General features: G+C 47.3%; 1 protein-coding gene across 6 annotated transcripts in view; it reads right to left on the minus strand.

The window, feature by feature from the left end:
* Positions 1-5,642: 5,642 nt before the first annotated feature.
* Kirrel3 (kirre like nephrin family adhesion molecule 3) overlaps positions 5,643-17,017 on the minus strand; it is a 557,396-nt gene continuing 546,021 nt past the window's right edge. For 4 of the 6 annotated variants that reach the window (XM_048796103.1, XM_048796102.1, XM_048796106.1 and 1 more), the window contains 4 exons: positions 14,449-14,631; positions 12,985-13,094; positions 7,808-7,894; positions 5,643-7,132 (listed from right to left, as the gene is read on the minus strand). In XM_048796103.1, the coding sequence (XP_048652060.1) occupies positions 6,689-7,132; positions 7,808-7,894; positions 12,985-13,094; positions 14,449-14,631 (824 nt within the window). In that variant the 3' untranslated portion in view covers positions 5,643-6,688. The remainder of the gene's footprint in view (positions 7,133-7,807; positions 7,895-12,984; positions 13,095-14,448; positions 14,632-17,017) is intronic. The other 2 variants (XM_048796107.1, XM_048796108.1) reach the window with 1 other exon arrangement.

Raw genomic sequence — 17,017 nt, forward strand, 5'->3', positions numbered from 1 at the left:
AATGAGAGAAGGTCCAGACATTGAAACAACCCTAGGGGATCAAAGTTGGAATTACTGAACTAAGCTATTCCAGAACCATCTATTATCCTGAGGCTTTCTAAAACACTATTTACATACATCACCACTTTAACACTTATAGGGTGTCTTCACTTGCTTAAAAATGGGTTTTTATCCTTACTAAGTATAGAGCTACTTTGCTGGAGAAAAAAAATCCTCAAAAGTCCAAGTTAGAGACTGGTAGAGAGACTGCAGTTCTGTGCTCACTTTTTCTTTATGGGTTTATGTTGTACTTATGTAGCTCTTGCATGGCAAGAAAGCTAAGGAAACTTTTAAACAAGGTTATCTCAAATTCTGCTGTAAAAGTCTCTCTTCCTTATCTGTATCACTTTATCTTTTCTTGTCTTCTTTTAATATTTCTTGACAGTACAATGCCTATTAGTATCAGAAATATAATTTCTAAGCTAGGAAGTGGTAGCACATACCTGTAATCCCAGCAACTCAGGAGGCTGAGGCAGGAGGATTAAAAGTTTGAGGCCAGTTTTAGCAATTTAGTGAGACCTTGTCTCAAGAAATAACATGAGGGGCCAGGTGTGGTAGCACATGCCCGTAATCCCAGTAGCTTGGGAGGCTGAGATTGGGAGGATTGTGAGTTCAAAGGCAGCCTCAGCAAAGTGAGGCGCTAAGACCCTGTCTCTAATACAAAATAGGCCTGGGGATGTGGCTTAGTGATTGAGTGTCCCTGAGTTCAATCCCCAGAACCAAAAAATAAAAAATGAACAAAAAGGAAGCTCAGTGGTAGAGCACTAGCACATGTGAGGCACTGAATTCAATCCTCAGCACCACATAAAAATATATAAATAAAATGAAGGTATTGGGTCTATCTACAGCTATAAATATTTTTTTTAAAAAGAAAAAGGATTTAGGGGATGTAGTTCAGTGATAGAGAACTTGCCTAGTATGCACAAGATCCTGGGTTCAGTCCCCGAGTTCTGTAAAAAGAAAGAAAAAGAAAAGCAATGTCTAGTCCTCAGCCAGCAAAGCCCTGGCTCTTAAATTTCCATGCAAAAGTGGTAAAGATGGTATCTTTAACTTAGTCCACCTGATCTTGACTTTGCCTAAGTGGAGGTGACCTTTAGTGGGACAAATATCCTCCTATATACAGTTCCTATCCTGAGTACAATGTTTCCTCTTGCATAATTAGGAATAGACCCCAATTCTCCCAATGAAGATCTGGTTTCCCAATACTTCACTTACCTTCTTTTTGAATGTTAATACTTTAGAATTGCCACAAAGAACACAATTATAAAAGAACATTCTTTGCATGTTCTCCTTGCATTCTGAGATATTGTCAAGGGCCATGACTTTCAGGAGCAGCCGAAGGAGATGCTTGTGCTTGTCTGGTGTTTCCTAGCCAGGGAGCTCAACGGACACTCATGACCCAAGAGTTGAGGATGTCCTAGTCCTGGGGCTGAATGGACTGTCTGAGAAGAGCACTGGCAACATGGAGTGGCAGGCGGATAGTGGCAGAAGCATAAATATAAACAGGAATGGCTGGGGTTGTAATTCAGTGGTAGAGCAAGTCCTGGTTTCAGTCCCCAGCTGTGGGGGAAGCGTATGTGACTATAAAATCAGGGATGAAGCTGGGCATGGTGGTGCACACTTGTGATCCCAGTGACTCCAGAGTCTGAGGCAGAAGGATCACAAGTGCAAGGCCCTAAGTAACTTAGCGAGACTCTGTCTTAAAAAGGGCTGGAGATATAGCTCAGTGGTTAAATGCTGCTGGTTTAATCCTCAGTATAATAAAATAAAATAAACTCAGGGATTCAGACCACAATTCAATGGCATATCTTGTGAATGATGTATGTTCACAAAACATCTTTTATTTATTTTGTGGTAGTGGCCTTGCCCATCCTAAACAGGTGTTTTGCTACTAAACTATACCTTAATCCTTTATAAAAAGCCTTTTAAAGAAGAGCATTGTAGTAGTAATAAAACTACAGGACTTAACAGTAATGAAAGCTTTCCGAGTAAGTCAAAGACCTAGCATTAGAGATGAGAGGAGGTAGCTCAAGAAAGAACAGCAATTATTAAGGGAAAGAACTGATGGTCTTATGACAAACTTGTCTTCATTCAAGAAAACAATTTGTGTTTGTAGAAAGAAGAGTAGCTTGAAACTTCCCCATTTTATGACCTGGTTAGGAAGACTGAAACACAGGGGGCTGGGGAAAGGATGGCTGGAGCCCTAGTGGAAATGATAAGCAATTATAAGCAGAAAACTCTTTACCAGTTACTACCAGAGATTGCTGCCAGTTTTGATGGTAGAGCTGCAAATGTCTAGTATACAGTTACAGCTTCTAAAACTAATTTAGATATGGGGCTTTCAAAAGACTTTTTTAAAGGGAAAGGAAAATTCATGTTTTAGTTGTGATATCATTGGTCTATTTTTTTTTCTTATCTGTACTAAGAATTGAATAATAAGGTTATTAACTGTAACTCTTTAACTCTGTGACCTTGGGCAACTCTTTTGGCTTCTCTAAGCCTCATTTCCACATCTGTAAAAAATGGTGATACTTTGTAGAATTGTAAAGATTAAATAAGATTACAGATATTGAACCCTCTTTTTATTAAATGTGCAATCACCTACTAGGGAATTCAGGGTTTCCTATTACCTTTTTTTTTTTTTTTAATAATTCCCTTTATTGGCTTTTCTGTACCCTCACACATTGTGAGAAGTCAGTAGAGCTGGACGCAGTGAAGGATGCACATAGCTCAATTTGGGGTCCTTCTTAATGCTCCCAGGGGCACTCTATCACTGAGTTATATCCCCAGACCTTTTAATCTTATTTTGAGTCTGGGTTTCACTAAGTTGCCCAAACTGGCTTCAGACTTGCCATCCTCCTGCCTCAGTCTCCCAAGTCATTGTGAATTATAGGCATGCGCCACTGTGCCTGACTATACTTTTATTTTAATAAAGAATTTGGGGCCTGGAGATGTGGTTCAGTGGTAGTGTACTTGCCTAGCATGCATGAGGTCCTGGGTTTGATCCAAGCACCATGCAGGGGGAGGGGGGGAGAGAAGACACTAATAACAGGACTCTCTTTTGTCTTTTTTTTTTTTTTTTTCTTGTACCACCACGAACTCTACACATGATGTCTGGGAAGAATTAATCAAACTTGTGGCTATGTATCTTGCAGTTTAATTCCAACTCCATAAGCAAATACCATAAATAGCATATATCCTTCCCCAACCAGGAAGTGAGAAGTGGAATTCCTGTTGACTCCTTTCTTGCTTTTCTAAGAAATCTCTCAAGGACTGCATCGTGTTTGCTTTCATTTCCCTGGATCCTTTCCATTCTGGAAACTCAAAAGTGCTTTCGGGACTTTTGCTTTATAGGATTTGTTTAAATAGGCTTCATCAGAAATGAACTTGATGTGGCATTTTAGCTCTTCATGTGAGAGCACTTCCTACTCCATGAAAGTTAAAGTGGTGGAAATAACCCTGGCCTTTGCAGACTGATAGTGAGCCTGAGAATTAGAAACTGGGCTCCCGTCCAGTGACTCAGGGCCAATAATGGAAGTTAAAGCTATCAGAAAACTGGATCCTGGCCTTAGTAGGGGTGGCAGTGAATTGATACACGGAATAGCTTTGTTTCCCAGGGAGTTGTGGTCTTTCTAGGTCATTTGGGGACTTTAGGTGGAGGATGCCAGTGCCGCTTCCTAATGGAGCTGTGGCTTGTCCTCGCCTAGCCTGCCCCAGAGCGCCGGCTAGCAGATGACTTAACTGTCAGTCACTTCCATTCATATTCTAGGATGAGAGAGGCTTTGAGTTTGCACTGCAGGATAGAAACATCTTGTTGTGGAAATCCTGTGTGTTTAAATCTCAGATTTGCCACTCTTTAACTCTGTGACCTTGGGCAAGTCTTTGGCTTCTCTAAGCTTCATTTTCACCTCTGTAAAAAAAAGGTGATACTTTGTAGAATTGTAAGGATTAAATAAGATTACAGGTATTGATCCCTCTTTGTATTAAATGTACAATCACCTACTAGGGAATTCAGGACTTCCTACTACCTTTTTTTAAAAAAAAATAATCGCCTTTATTGGCTTTTCTGTACCCTCACACATTGTGAGAAATCAGTAGAGCTGGACACAAGTGAGGGATGCACATAGCTCAATCTGGGGTCCTTCTTAATGCTCCAGAGCACCCCACTCCCATTCACCCTAATTTTCTCCCTGCATTGCTGTTCCCCCTCATAAAGACCATTCTCAGAATCTACTGTCTCTTCGCCATTCTTGTTGTGTTTGTGCACTGAAGAGAGCTCAAAGGATTGACATTCTATAGCCTCATCCTTGATTGTGGCCCTGTGGTGCTCTCTGTTCATCTTTTAGAACAGTTCATCTTCTTGCCATGGGATTGCCCATGGCATAGGAGGGAGACGGGCTCATTCCATTCACAGAACAGGTATCTTCTCTGTTCTGGTTATTTTGTCATATCCCTGGGTTGTAGAAAGAATGGGCACTTTCACCCTACAAGTTGTGTGTGTGTTGGGGGGGGTGGGGGGCTATGGGGCAATGGAAGTTCTGGTGAGGATTAAGTTGTAGATTCTCCACCTGTCTCCAAGGTGAGGAGAAATGAATGAACAAATTCTCTTAAGTCATTTTGTCCTTATTCTATCACATCAAGTCATTTTGCATATGATTTGGATCCTTGTTCCCTGCTGGCAAAAGGAAAACATATATAAGAGGGAAAGCATGCTGAGATTAACCTAGAGAGGGTAGAGGTCAACAATCCTAACACCTTCACCAGACCAGAGTGGCACCCGGAGCAGGATGTGGGACTGGGATGTATACTTCCATTTTTGATCAGTTTCTATTCCCTTAGGGTTGAGAGATGCAAAGGAAGATATCCAGGGAACTGGGGGATTTTAAAGCACTAGGAGTATGATTGAAGCAGAAAATTCCCCTGAGTGGGGGAACTGTGAGGGCTAAGCATAGAATCTGCAGATTGGGGCCATCCCAGGAATCAGTGAATGGAAGAAAGCACAGACTATGGTGGTGGCTTCTATGCTGGATAAGGGCTGTGAGGGAAGGTTGGAGAAATAGGCTATAAAGCCAATAAGGAACCTACAACCTTGGGGTGCAATTTGTGTTCTTCAAAGTTCCATTTAAATCACAACCTTTGTGTTAGCACTCTAACCAGCCACTGTTTATCCATCCCACCTCCATGACATCACCCAGCTTCCCATCCAAGCAAAACCATTCTTAGAACATTGTTTGAGTCCCATATCTGAGTATTAGGGTATTGATGGTCTAACTTCTTTTAAGAGGGCTCCTTCCCTGAACTTGAATGGAGGGAGATTGCCCTGCCAAAAAATATCAAGGGAAAAGACTAAAATGATCTGACAAATGTCCAGTATGACCTTGTTGCCTCAGTTGTATTAGAAAAGAGTTGGGGTTGGTGCGGCCCATCCACCAGGACAGTATGCCTATAGGTTCTGTTACCACCACAACCAGACCCATCAATTGCCTTCCTAGTCTGAGAAAATTGAATCAAAGAAGGGTAAAGAAACTAGGGTTCCCAAAGCATATTCTGAGCCCTTGGGATCTTTCTGTAACTCTGCAGGAAAAAAAAAAAAAAGAACAGAATGGATTTGCTGGGGTAATGGCCCTAACATTTATTTTCAGATGGTGAATGGGGGGAGAGGAGAGGCACAGATGAACTTTCCCTCTTGCCCATGGAGTCTTACTGGAGACAGGATCTTTGTTCCTGGTGTTCATCAGCAGAGAAGGAGAGTCTCATCCTCTTCGGGACCTGATCTCCAGCCCCCTCAAACCAACACCACCCAGGAAACACTCTCCATTGACTGTTCAAAGAACCCTGACCAGACCAACTCTCACTCCTTATATTAATTCTGATTGTGCTGTGGGGAGGTGGGGAGTACATAAAGCAGGGGGCAGGGGAGGCTCTGAATCCCGCAGTCTGGAGAGGGGTACGGTATTCCCCAGGCTTCACAGTCTCCCTCCCCACAGGACACCAGGCTCTGATTGGGCCAGTCCCACCTCCGAGTTCAGAGGCATCAAGTCCAAGGACAGAATTGCAAGAGTATGGACACAAAACACCAAACAAATTGGAGCCAGGTTCCCAGGTGGTGTGCTCTTTTGGCCAGGGCCATTTCTGGCTTCTCAAGTCTCTGAGGCGTGGGCTGGGAGCAGTGCAGGGAGCTGCGGTCTCTGGAGCAGCTTGGTGCGGAGAAGAACTCCCCTTTTCTCCCCAGGGCTGTATAGGAGCACAGGCACAGGGAAGGCTTATGGGCAGCAAGGGGGAAATCCCAGGGGACACCAGAGAGTGGACGGCAGTTTCATGAAAGCAAATTTATAGCTGCCACTAGTGCCTGTGGGAGGAGGTGGTAGAGGGGCCTCCAGGAAAGGGCTGGGGACAAAGGTGTCTAGCACCAAGCACATCAGCTGCATCCTCCATCCATTTCCCCACCTGCTGCCTCTGGCAGGCTGCTGCTGGGGACCCAGATTTGTGCTTGATCAGAGTTTCACAGGAAGGTGTTGGCAGAGGTGCTCAAAGGCCATCCTGGAGGTGTCCAGTTCCGGGGTCCTCTGCAAAGTAGCCCTAGTCCCTGGAGAACCAGAACATGCCCTGCCCTCTTCCCTGGCCTGTCCCCGCCCACGGTGTGTGATCCTCAGACGTGAGTCTGCATCCGCCGCTGCAGGGGTCGACTGGGGTCGGAGTTCTGGGAAGAGGACTGGGAGTGGTGGGAAGAGGAGGCGGAGGCCTTGCTGGCCTTGTCAAACTGCACGTAGCCGTCCTGCTTGCCGCTGCTGCTGACGCTGCTGTCACACTGTGTGTCCAGGAAGGAACTGCTATCGCTGAGGGAGCCCCTCTGGAACTCCCGCTCACAAAGCTCGATGGAGGAGCTGCCCATTCCCAGCACGAACCTCTGCCCGTAGTCGTAGAGGCGGCTCTGGCCGCTCAGGGTGCTGTAGATGTTGGTGAAGGACATGCCCGTGGGCACACGCTGCTTGCCTGCGGGGCGCAGGTCCGGCTGGCAGCTGGACAGGGAGATGGTCGGGGTCGAGTGGTGCTCTTTGAAGGTGTTGACACTGTAGTAGCCATTAGTGGGGTCCTGAGTGGGTGAGAGCGAGAGGCGCATCGTTGGGGAAGCCTTTGCTGGACACGGTGGGGGGATCTAAAACCAGCCAGCCCTACCTTGCCCAGGGAGGGGTGAGGAGGAGGAAGGAAGCCACTGGGGAGGCCTGGAGGCAGGCAGAAGGACACCCAACCGGAGACCCAGGAAGGCAGTGAAGCTGGATGCCAGGAGAGGGCTGGCAGGTTCTTGAAGGGAAGGAGCTGAGGACCCCAGAACTGGACACCTCCTGAGTGGCCTCTGATTACCTCTGCCACCACCTTCCAGGGTTTATGTTAGGGCACTGCAAGATTATTTTCTTTTCTTTTTATTTATTTATTTTCTGTTTCAAGAAAACTTGAAAATGAGACTTTAATTGTTGTTTGTGTTTGTCCAGAACAGGGATAACGGATTTTAAAATCTAATTGTGAGGAGCAGGGGGAGAGGTGAATTCGAGGAGTCTTAACTCTCAGTCTCTTCCACGTTGGGGTGGAGAGAGCGGGTGCCTTCAGCAGGGAGTCCCCAGTTTAGGGATTGGCTACAGACCTGTCCCCAGGCTGGCTTCTGGCCCTTCCCTTCTCCTGGCTGTCATTCTTTGTAGGGACTGGGGCTGGGGCCATCAAAGCTGAAGAACAGATTCCATGGCTGCCTCTTAGAACCTGTGGTCATTCTCACCTTCAGGTTCTGAAACTCCTTTTCCTCTTCTTTGAGGACTTCCAGCTGCTTCAGTACCGAGTCTTGTTGGAATTCACCCCGTTCCATCTATAATCCAAGAAATGACATCTCAGTGCATAGGAGGTGGGCTCAACTCCACCTCCTCCAAGGAAAAGATGGGGAAATGAACTCAAAAGATTATCACATATGCTTCACCTCCTCTATGCCCCTCCCTGCGTGGACCACAGAAGGCAGGTGAAGGATTGGGGATGAGATCCTATGCCTCATTCCTACTCCTGGAATCCTCTTCCTTGAGGCAGAGAGGCAGGAAGGGTAGGGGAGGTGAAGCAGGGGGCAGGACCCTAAGTGTCGCTGTCTGCAGCTGGGCTAGGTCATCATCTCCTTCAGGGATTGTCCTTGGCTGATTCAATTTAATTCATTGAGCAATTTATTAGCCAGACACTGTGCTAAGGTCCAGGGATACACTGATGAAGACACGTTAATATATGGCCCTGCTCATCAGGGTGTTGGATCTGGAAATACATAATTACAGAACATCAAATACAGGGCATAGTTCCCTCTCTTTAGGGCAATTCGTCAACCAGTGCTAGGGCTGAATGAAGGCCTTAAGAAGGAACCACAGAGAATCATTACATGTGAGGTGTTGGCAACGTTGGTGTTATGGTTTTGATCTCAAGTGTCCCCCAAAGGCCACATGTTGAAGGCTGGTCCTCAGCCTGTGTTGCTGTTGGGAGGTGGTGGAACTTTAGGAGGTGAAACCTAGTGGAAAGAAGTAAGGCCACTGGGGGCATGCGCTTGAAGGGAGGTCAGGATCTTGGGCCCTCCTCTCTTCTTTTTTCCTTCCTTCCTTCCCTAGTTTTGGGGATTGAACCCATGGCCTCATGTATGCCAACCAAATACTGTATCAATGAGCGACATCTCCAGCCCTATTTTTCTTTGCGCTCTCTCTCTCTCTCTTAAATTTTAAGACAGGGTCTTTCTTTCTTTTAAAAATATTTTTTAGATGTTAATGAACCTGTATTTTATTCATTTACTTATATGTGGTGCTGGGAATGGAACCCAGTGCCTTACATATGTTAGCCAAGCACTCTACCACCGAGCGGCAACGCCAGCCCAAGACAGGGTCTTTCTACGTTGTCCAGCTGTCCTCGAACTTGCTATGATACTGCCTCAGCTTCCCAAGTAGCTGGGATTATAGGCATGTTCCACTGCACCTGGCCTCTCTCTTCATTCTGTTTCTGGTTGTCATGAGGTGAGCTGCTTTCCTATGCCATGTGTATCTGCCATGATATTCTTCTGCCTCACCACAAGTCCAAAGGCAACAGGTCCAAGCAACCATGGAGTAATACCTCTGAAACTGGAACTGTGGCCTAAAATAAACCTTTCCTCTCTTTAAAGTCAATTTTCTCAGGTATTTTGTCATAGCAATAGAAAGCTGGCCACATCTGTTATTCATAGCAGTGATTTAGATGCACTGGAAAGTTGTCTTCCTTAACAGATATCAAAACACTTAAGATGGAGGACCACTTCTTGCTCTGTTCGGGTTCCATCCACATCTGGTCCAATTTCTTGCATATTGTGGTCATTGACCAGAAGACTTTTTGGAATGGAATATATTAATTCTTGGATTCACCACCGCATAGCACAGTGCCAGATAAACGGTAGGGCTGTTCCAAATATCATGATTTATGTTGAATGACTGAATGAAGCAGCTTAGATCTCAATCACTGAGAATAGTCATTAGACATATGAAAAACAGAGCATACTTGCACACAGTGGGTGTTTGCAGTAATCTGAATAACCACAGTGATGCCTCACTTGTGACACAACTGATACCTCCCAAGTATCGCTTCTGCTAAGTCCATGGTCTAGGCCAGGTTCCCACATGATCTCTCAGCAGGAAGTTCCTTCTCTCTTGCAGGAACTTCCTCCTCTCCTTCTGAAATCCACAGAACCAGCCAATGTGCTTCCATCTTGTTACTGCCTCACTATTACTACTACTACTTTTTACCCTCCATTTTGCAATAAATGCTCCAGCTCTATCTGGATTAGAGTTGTTTCCCACTGCACTCAACTTCTAAACCTACCTCCCCTGGATGATGGGGCTGTTTCCAAGGTCAAGAGGTGAAAGGAAGGAAGAATGAGATTTCCCCCAGGGCAATCTAGCGGCAGAGCCTCAGCAAGTCCCTTCTGCCAAACACCCCCTTGGTGTTACTGAGATACTGAGCAACCCCTACTGTTTTCTGAGGATGTGGAATTGTCTGAGACAGAATGTTCCAATGGAGGGAATTCAATGGCCCATTCAGGAAGGATAGATCCATGAAGCTTAACTACAGAGACATTGGTTCCTACTCAAGTCTAGGCTGTGGTTTCCTTTCCTTGTAAATTAAACACTCTGTTAAGTGAGGTGCTAAGTTAGCCCCTGGGGGGAATAGACAAGTGTAGACTCAGAACATAACCTTTGTCCTTGAGGAGTTCAGGGATAATTGGTGGTGGGGTAAGGTGTAATTAGAACAATGCACTATGGAAGAGACACGCACAGAGTGTTTGGGAAGAGTAGAGGGTGTGTAGCTCACCATCAGTGGGGCAGGGGGCCAGCAAACACAGAATATCATGGAGTTGATGACATTTGAGCTGATTCTTGTAAGAGAATGTAAAATTCAAAGAAAAAAAAAAAGTCAACAGGATTGTGCATAGGCCTTCCAGGTATAAAAGACTCCAAGACCAGGAATCACAAGCTCTTTGGTGTGTCTGGAAAGCCAGATGTGGTTGGCCAGGAGATGGAGCTAGAAAGATTGGCAGCTGCCTTGCAGGAAGGGTCTGATGACATGCTGGGCAGCTGGACTTTATCCAGTAGACATGGAGCCAATGAGGGATTGAAGTAAGATAATCAGGAGATCAGATTTGCATTCTGGAAGAACCCTTTGATAGGGCTCTGGAGGATAGGTTGAGAAAAGTGGCAAATGCTAAAATCAATTAGGAGGCTTCTGCAGGGGAGTGAGGATGAGGCCTGAGATAAGGAAGTGACAGCTCAGGAGAGGCGGGACACACGTTTGAGACCATTTTTTGAGGTGGAATTGACAGTCCCTAAAAATCAATTGGATAGAGAAAGAGTAGCAGAGGGAAAAGTCGGTTCAATTCAATAAACATTTGTGAGCCCCTGCCAGGGATGAACAAGATAGTAGTTGCTCACCATCTAGTGGGTGATTTTAGAGCAACACAAGTAACTAACATTTACTGAGCATTCACTGTAAGCTGTCTGTATCCCCAGGTTCTGCACTGTGGATTCTACAAACTGAGGATCAAAAACACTTGGGAAGAAAGTTCTGTGTACAGACTGTTTTGTTGTCTTTATTCCCTAAACAACACTATGTAACAACTATTTGCATAGTATTTACATTGTATTGTATTAGGTATTTAACTCATATGGGAGGAGGCTGGTCCCGCCTGTAATCCCAGCAATTTGGGAGGCAAGAGGATCGAAAGTTCAAGTCCAGCCTCAGAAACTTAGTAAGACACTTAGTAACTTAGAAGTGTACCATTGGGGGTGTGCCTTAGTAAGACTATTTTTTTTAAATTGAAAAAAAAATGCTGGCAACATAGCTCAGTAGTAGAGTGCCTCTGGGTTCAATCCCCACTATTGCAAAACAAACAAACATATAAATGGATAAATGAAAATAAAGTATATGGGAGGATTGGGCACATTATATGCAAACACTACACAATTTTATGTAAGAGACTTGAGCATCTTAAGATTTTGGTATCATTAGGGGGTCCTGGAACCAATCCCCATAGATACCAAGGAACAACTGTACTGATTCATGGGCTCTGAGCTCTTCAGGGCCTCACCATGGCCCTGTATCTTATGCCCATTTCATAGATGAGGACACTGAAGCTCTTTACCCCTTGCTCTGCTGTTGCTACTCCAGCACATTCCTACCATGACAATATGCACCTCAAGTTTCTAGCATAGTTGTTATAGTTTGGATCTGGAATCCTTCTTCCCGAATGGGCCTTTGAGTTCCCTCCGATTGAAATATTCTCTCTGTCTCAGACAATTCTATACCCTCAGCAAAGAGTGGGGTTCACTGGGTATCTTGGTAAGAGTAGCGGGGTATTTAGCAGAAGGGACTTGCTGAGGGCCCTGTGGCTAGCTTCCCCTTGGGGAGACCTTCATCCCCTCATGCCTTTCATCTCCTGACCTAGGTAACAACCCTCATTACTATGAGGTTCGTGTATCGAAGGCTTGCTCCTCAGTGCAACAATGTTCAGAGGTGGGGTTTTGGGTTCTAACCTCAACAGTGGATTAATCCAATGACAGATTCAGAATTTGATGGCATTACTGGGAGGTGGTAGAAACTGTAGAAGGTGGCACCTTGGAGGAAGTGTACCATTGGAGGTGTGCCTTTGAAGGGTCTATCTTACCCCTGACCACTTCCTTGCTCTCTCTCTGCTTCCTAGCTGCCCTGAAGTGAGCAGTTTTGCTCCAAATGCTGCTTTGCCATGTTCTTCTGCCATGATGCTCTGTCTCACCCCAGTCCCAGAAACATTGGAGCCATTAACCATGGACTGAAATAATGAGCCAAAATACATCTTTCCTCCTTCAAGTTGTTTTTCTCAGATATTTTGTCACAGTAATGAAAAGCTGACCAACACAGTTGTCTAGGCTTCTGCCTGGACAGTAAGGTGGATTCTGAGTCATGAAGAGGGATCAAGAAGAGGTACAGCAGGCTTTATATCACCGGAGAGGTTCTGAGTTTGCTTCTGGTGGGCAATCCAGTTCCCAAAGAGGAACCTATGCTTCTTACGGACAAGTTTTGGGGGAAGGAGAGAGGAGAGGAATGTACTGAGTATCTATTATATCTATGTGTGTGGAATTATATATAGCAATGTACTATGGCAATTTAAGCCTATGGACTCTCCCTGCTGAGTGGTCAGGCTCTCTGCGGGCAGGGACTGTACCTTAGATGTCTTCAAGTCTCCCAGGTCACCAGGCACAGTACAACAGGCCCACAAATAAATGTTTGTTGGTTGAGACTGTGTGCCTGGTCTGTTGTAGAGCATCTCGACTGATGCTCTGCTTCTCAGAAGTGTCAAGGACATTGAGAAGCCTCCAGTCCCAGGACCTTCTGGGGACATGGTCACAGGGTATGGTGGGGAATGGGCAGCATTCTTACCATCAGCTGCTTGATGGTGGAGTGCTCTTCCGCCTCCCGACCGGAGGCAGGCTCCTTGTGGACAATCTCCACTCGGATATCGTTTTTGGCTGACACAACACCTTTCAGGTCTGGACATAAAATAGGAAAGTGTAGGCGACAAATTCAGTTCTCACCCTCAGGGATCAAGGCCCGAGATGTCATGCTCCCCCACAATTGCCTGATGCCACCCTTCACCCCACCACCCTGCAGGATTTACCCTCCCTTCAACCCCTGAACTCAGCAGCTTCACCAGCCCCCACCCCCCACCCCCTGCCCATAGAACATCTGTGTGGATATGCTGTGGACTATGTGGGCCTCTCGGAGAGGCCAGCCACACACGGGCCGCCTGGCTCCCTGATACATGCACCTCAGGCATTTTCCCTTGGCTGGAGAGGTGGTCCTCATCCATCATCCACCTTACTGATCCTTACTTCCTTCTAGAAGCTTCTCTGACCCACTCTACCAGGCTCTGTTCTCTCCATTCATAGAACCATGACTTAGTGTCAGAATGGACCTTAAGATCTCATAGCCAACCCCTCACCCAGAACAGAAACAAACACACAGGGGTCCAGCTTTTCCTGTTGAAGCTTCCATGATGGAAACTTTACTCTTTCTACAAGAGGTAGCCTGTTTCTAGCTGGAGAGCTTTCTGAGAAAATTCTTGCTAAAATATATTCTTCTATAATTTCTATTGGAAGGCAGTAAAAGAGGTCCTGAGAGGGCATAATTGTGGGTAATCATAGGAACTAGGGCTGCTTAGCTAGACTGGAGAAAATGTAAGGGGAACCCTGGATTCCTTCCAACATGTAAGGGCTGAGTGGTGGAAGGAGCAGACTTATAATATTGGTGATTCACTTTGTGCTTTCTGCTCATCGAAGTTTAGAGCCAAGTAGGGTCATAAAACTTCAGTCATCCAACCCCTTAATATCACAAATGAGGAAAGTGAGGCCTGGAATAGGTGTGGTTTTCCCTGAACCACATGGAGGAAGAGGCGGAACTAGGGCCTGCACCTTTACTGCCTTCACTTCTGCCATTCTGTCTTCCCCTTGCACCTGTCTGTCAGTCACACAACTTCAGAGCTAAGCCCAGTGTGGAGATCTGGGTGCAGAGGATTCTTCAGAGCAATTCCTTGAATGTTTTTTTCCCCCCTGGGTAGGTGACTGGCTTTTCAGGTTAAATTTGCAGCCCTGGCAGAGCAAGCCACTTCTTTCCCCTGGATCTGTATACTCTCCGTGATGAGAGTGACATATTTGTCCAACCCAAATTGTTGGCTGCCTTCCTTGCTGGATGAAGGTCAGTCTAGTGCAGTTCAACCTCAGCTGCATGCCCACTGGGTGCAGACACCCCACAAGGCACTGCAAGTGAAATGACCACATCAGACCCATCCCTGCCCCAGGAGCTCACAGCACTGTTAGGGCCCCGGTTCATTGCACTCCTGCTTACTTGCTCTCCGGGGAAGTCTAAGCCTGGCCTTTTTCTCTGTCCCCCTCCCTGAGATCCCGGGTCTCCCTCCCGTACTTCTCTGGGAACGGGCACAGCAGAAGGCCACAATGGTTGCCATTAGGACGAGGAAGGCCACACCAGCTCCTACGGCCACCCCGATGATGACGGCCATCGGCACAGACTCTGTGGGAGAGAAGCAGGCACGGCTGATGAGGGACGGGGGGCAGGACACTGTCCCCCCAGGACCTCACCCAGTCCCCTTCCGTGCAGCCCCTGTCAAGCTGGGGCCAGACCACTGCCACATGGGCCCTTCTGGGTAATACCTTTGTGGGGCCTGGAAAGGCACAGGCAGAGTCCCCCCAGAGTCAGCTCTGGGTGGGACTGTGGAGATGGGGGTGGAGGACACAAAGTGGAGGGAGAGCGTGGAGGAACAGGAAGGAGGGACAAACGCTGGAGCAGACACAGAGAAGGGAGGGCGGGGGAGAGGAACACTGAAAATACAGGGTGAGGCTGGCTTGATTTATTGTTCTTTGGCATTAAACAAGGAATTTGTCATGTGGTGGCTGGTGAGTCAGAAGTCCTGGTTTTTCTTTGAAAAATGACTATGGTCACAGCCCTTGTTTGTTCAGTTTGTTCCTTCCTTCTCTTCCTTTCCCCAGGTACATGGAGGGTACGTGCAGACACCCAGCTGTTAGTTTTGAGGTTGGAGGCAGCCTCCCCTCAGGGCCTGCGGGGCATCATGGGTTGGAGCCCCCAGGTGTCCATATCTCAGGAGCCAGGGGGACAGGATCAGAGTTCCCTACCCCACTTCTCTAAGGAGAAATGACCTTTTCCCTTGACCGGCCTGCTCCTCCAGCTCTCTGAGCACCTGGCACCTGTTGCAGTGTGAGAGCATTGGGAACCCCAGCTAGGCCAGCCCCCAGTCCCTGCCTGCAGTCTCTCCCCTGGCCCAGCTGTGGGGATGGGGGGGGGGTGAAGAGGGGTTGCACTACCAGACAGCCCTGGCCCTTCTATGACTGATATGTGGCCTGAACACACGATTTGGAACCCCCAAATGACCATCAGGAATAGAACTCGAGAGTGTTGGGGCCGGTGACCTTGGGGCTCACTGAATCCAAGGTTTCCATTTGCAGACAGAGGTACTGAGCCCCCCAAAAAGTCAAGTGATGTGGTCAAAGACACACAGCTGCAGTAGAGCCAAGGTAAATCCAGGTCTCCTCCTATTGCCCCCATCCCATCCAGCTCGGTCCACTGTGTCACATGGCATCCTCCAAATCTTAACATGTACTGTCCAGCCCAGACTGCTGGCTGCTGGAGTCCTGGATCCATTAGTTCTTCCAAGCTAACTCTACTTCTCTTGTCTGCAAAAGGGGGGTAATAATAGTGCTGGCCTCAGAAGGTTATTGCGGGGCTGAGATGAAGGACTGTGTAGGAAGGCCTTGGAGCAGGGCCCGGCACCCAGCCCTAATGCCAGTGTTTGTTCCTGTTGTTGTTCAGGAAGGGGTGACTATAGCAGATCACAACCTTAAGGAGAAGCACGCTCCTCTGAAAGACTGAGCCTCATCGCCCCCCTCCCCACCTTCATCAGTGTGGATAGACTTTGTGACAGTGTGGTGTTTGCTCTGGACCGTGGTCCACCTACCATGGTGCTGGGGATGGACCCCAGGGCACACGCATGCTCGGTTAATACTCTACCGCCCTCACCCCTGGGTGTTTTCTTGATAGGATGAGATGAACAAATCCTCACACCTGGGTCCCTAAGGCACTGCTGGAAGGGTGTGGGAGGTGGTGGGGACACCAACCCGCAGGAGCTGGTGCCTCTTGGTTGGCAGCGTGTGATTAAGCTGGTCCATTCCTTTGCCACCCTGGACCTGCACACTAACCCATGTGTTATCTACCTATGGGTGGCCGAGACCACTGCAGAAGTGACAGAGGACGTGACCAGCAGGAAGTGGGGACAGCAAACACTCAGGTTGGAAAGGGAAGTATCTGGGTTGCTCTTAACAGTCAGGAACGAGGAAAGGGACATGACCTCAGGGAGTTTGCTTTGACAAACAAATGCTACTGTCTCTTGGTTTAATTCCATTAGGAAAGGAAAACTGCTTTGACAACTCATTGGTTCTCTGCTTTTGAAATTTATAAATTGGGGTTTGATTTGTTTGTCCTCTGATTCCTAGTAAACTTTCTTGGAAAAACTCAGGGCTTGTCTCAGCTGAACTCAGAGCCAGGTCATGACTTGTCCTCACATCCCCGGACTCGGATTCTCATCTGTAAATCCACAGAGCCGGGGCAGCAGTATCTAGGGTCCTTTCTGACTAGTGGCATTCTTGAATCCGTGTTTCCTGGAGTAGTTAGCAGCTGCTCCAGGGTGAGGGAGCTGCCATCTTGGTTGGAGAACTGTTTCCAAGCAGGTGGGCAAGGGTGGAGGAGGAGGGGGCCTGGGTGGGGGAGGGCTCTGGGTGGCATCCCTTCCTCTTCCTGGTGTTTCTTCCTTGCCTGGCCTCCGGAGGTCTGGCCTAGGCAGCCTGGGCAGGCAGGTCCTCTCTCTCCTCAAGGAGTTGGGAGGGGA

This window comes from Marmota marmota, unplaced genomic scaffold (assembly GCF_001458135.2).
Source record: "Marmota marmota marmota unplaced genomic scaffold, marMar, whole genome shotgun sequence".
NCBI lineage: Eukaryota > Metazoa > Chordata > Mammalia > Rodentia > Sciuridae > Marmota > Marmota marmota.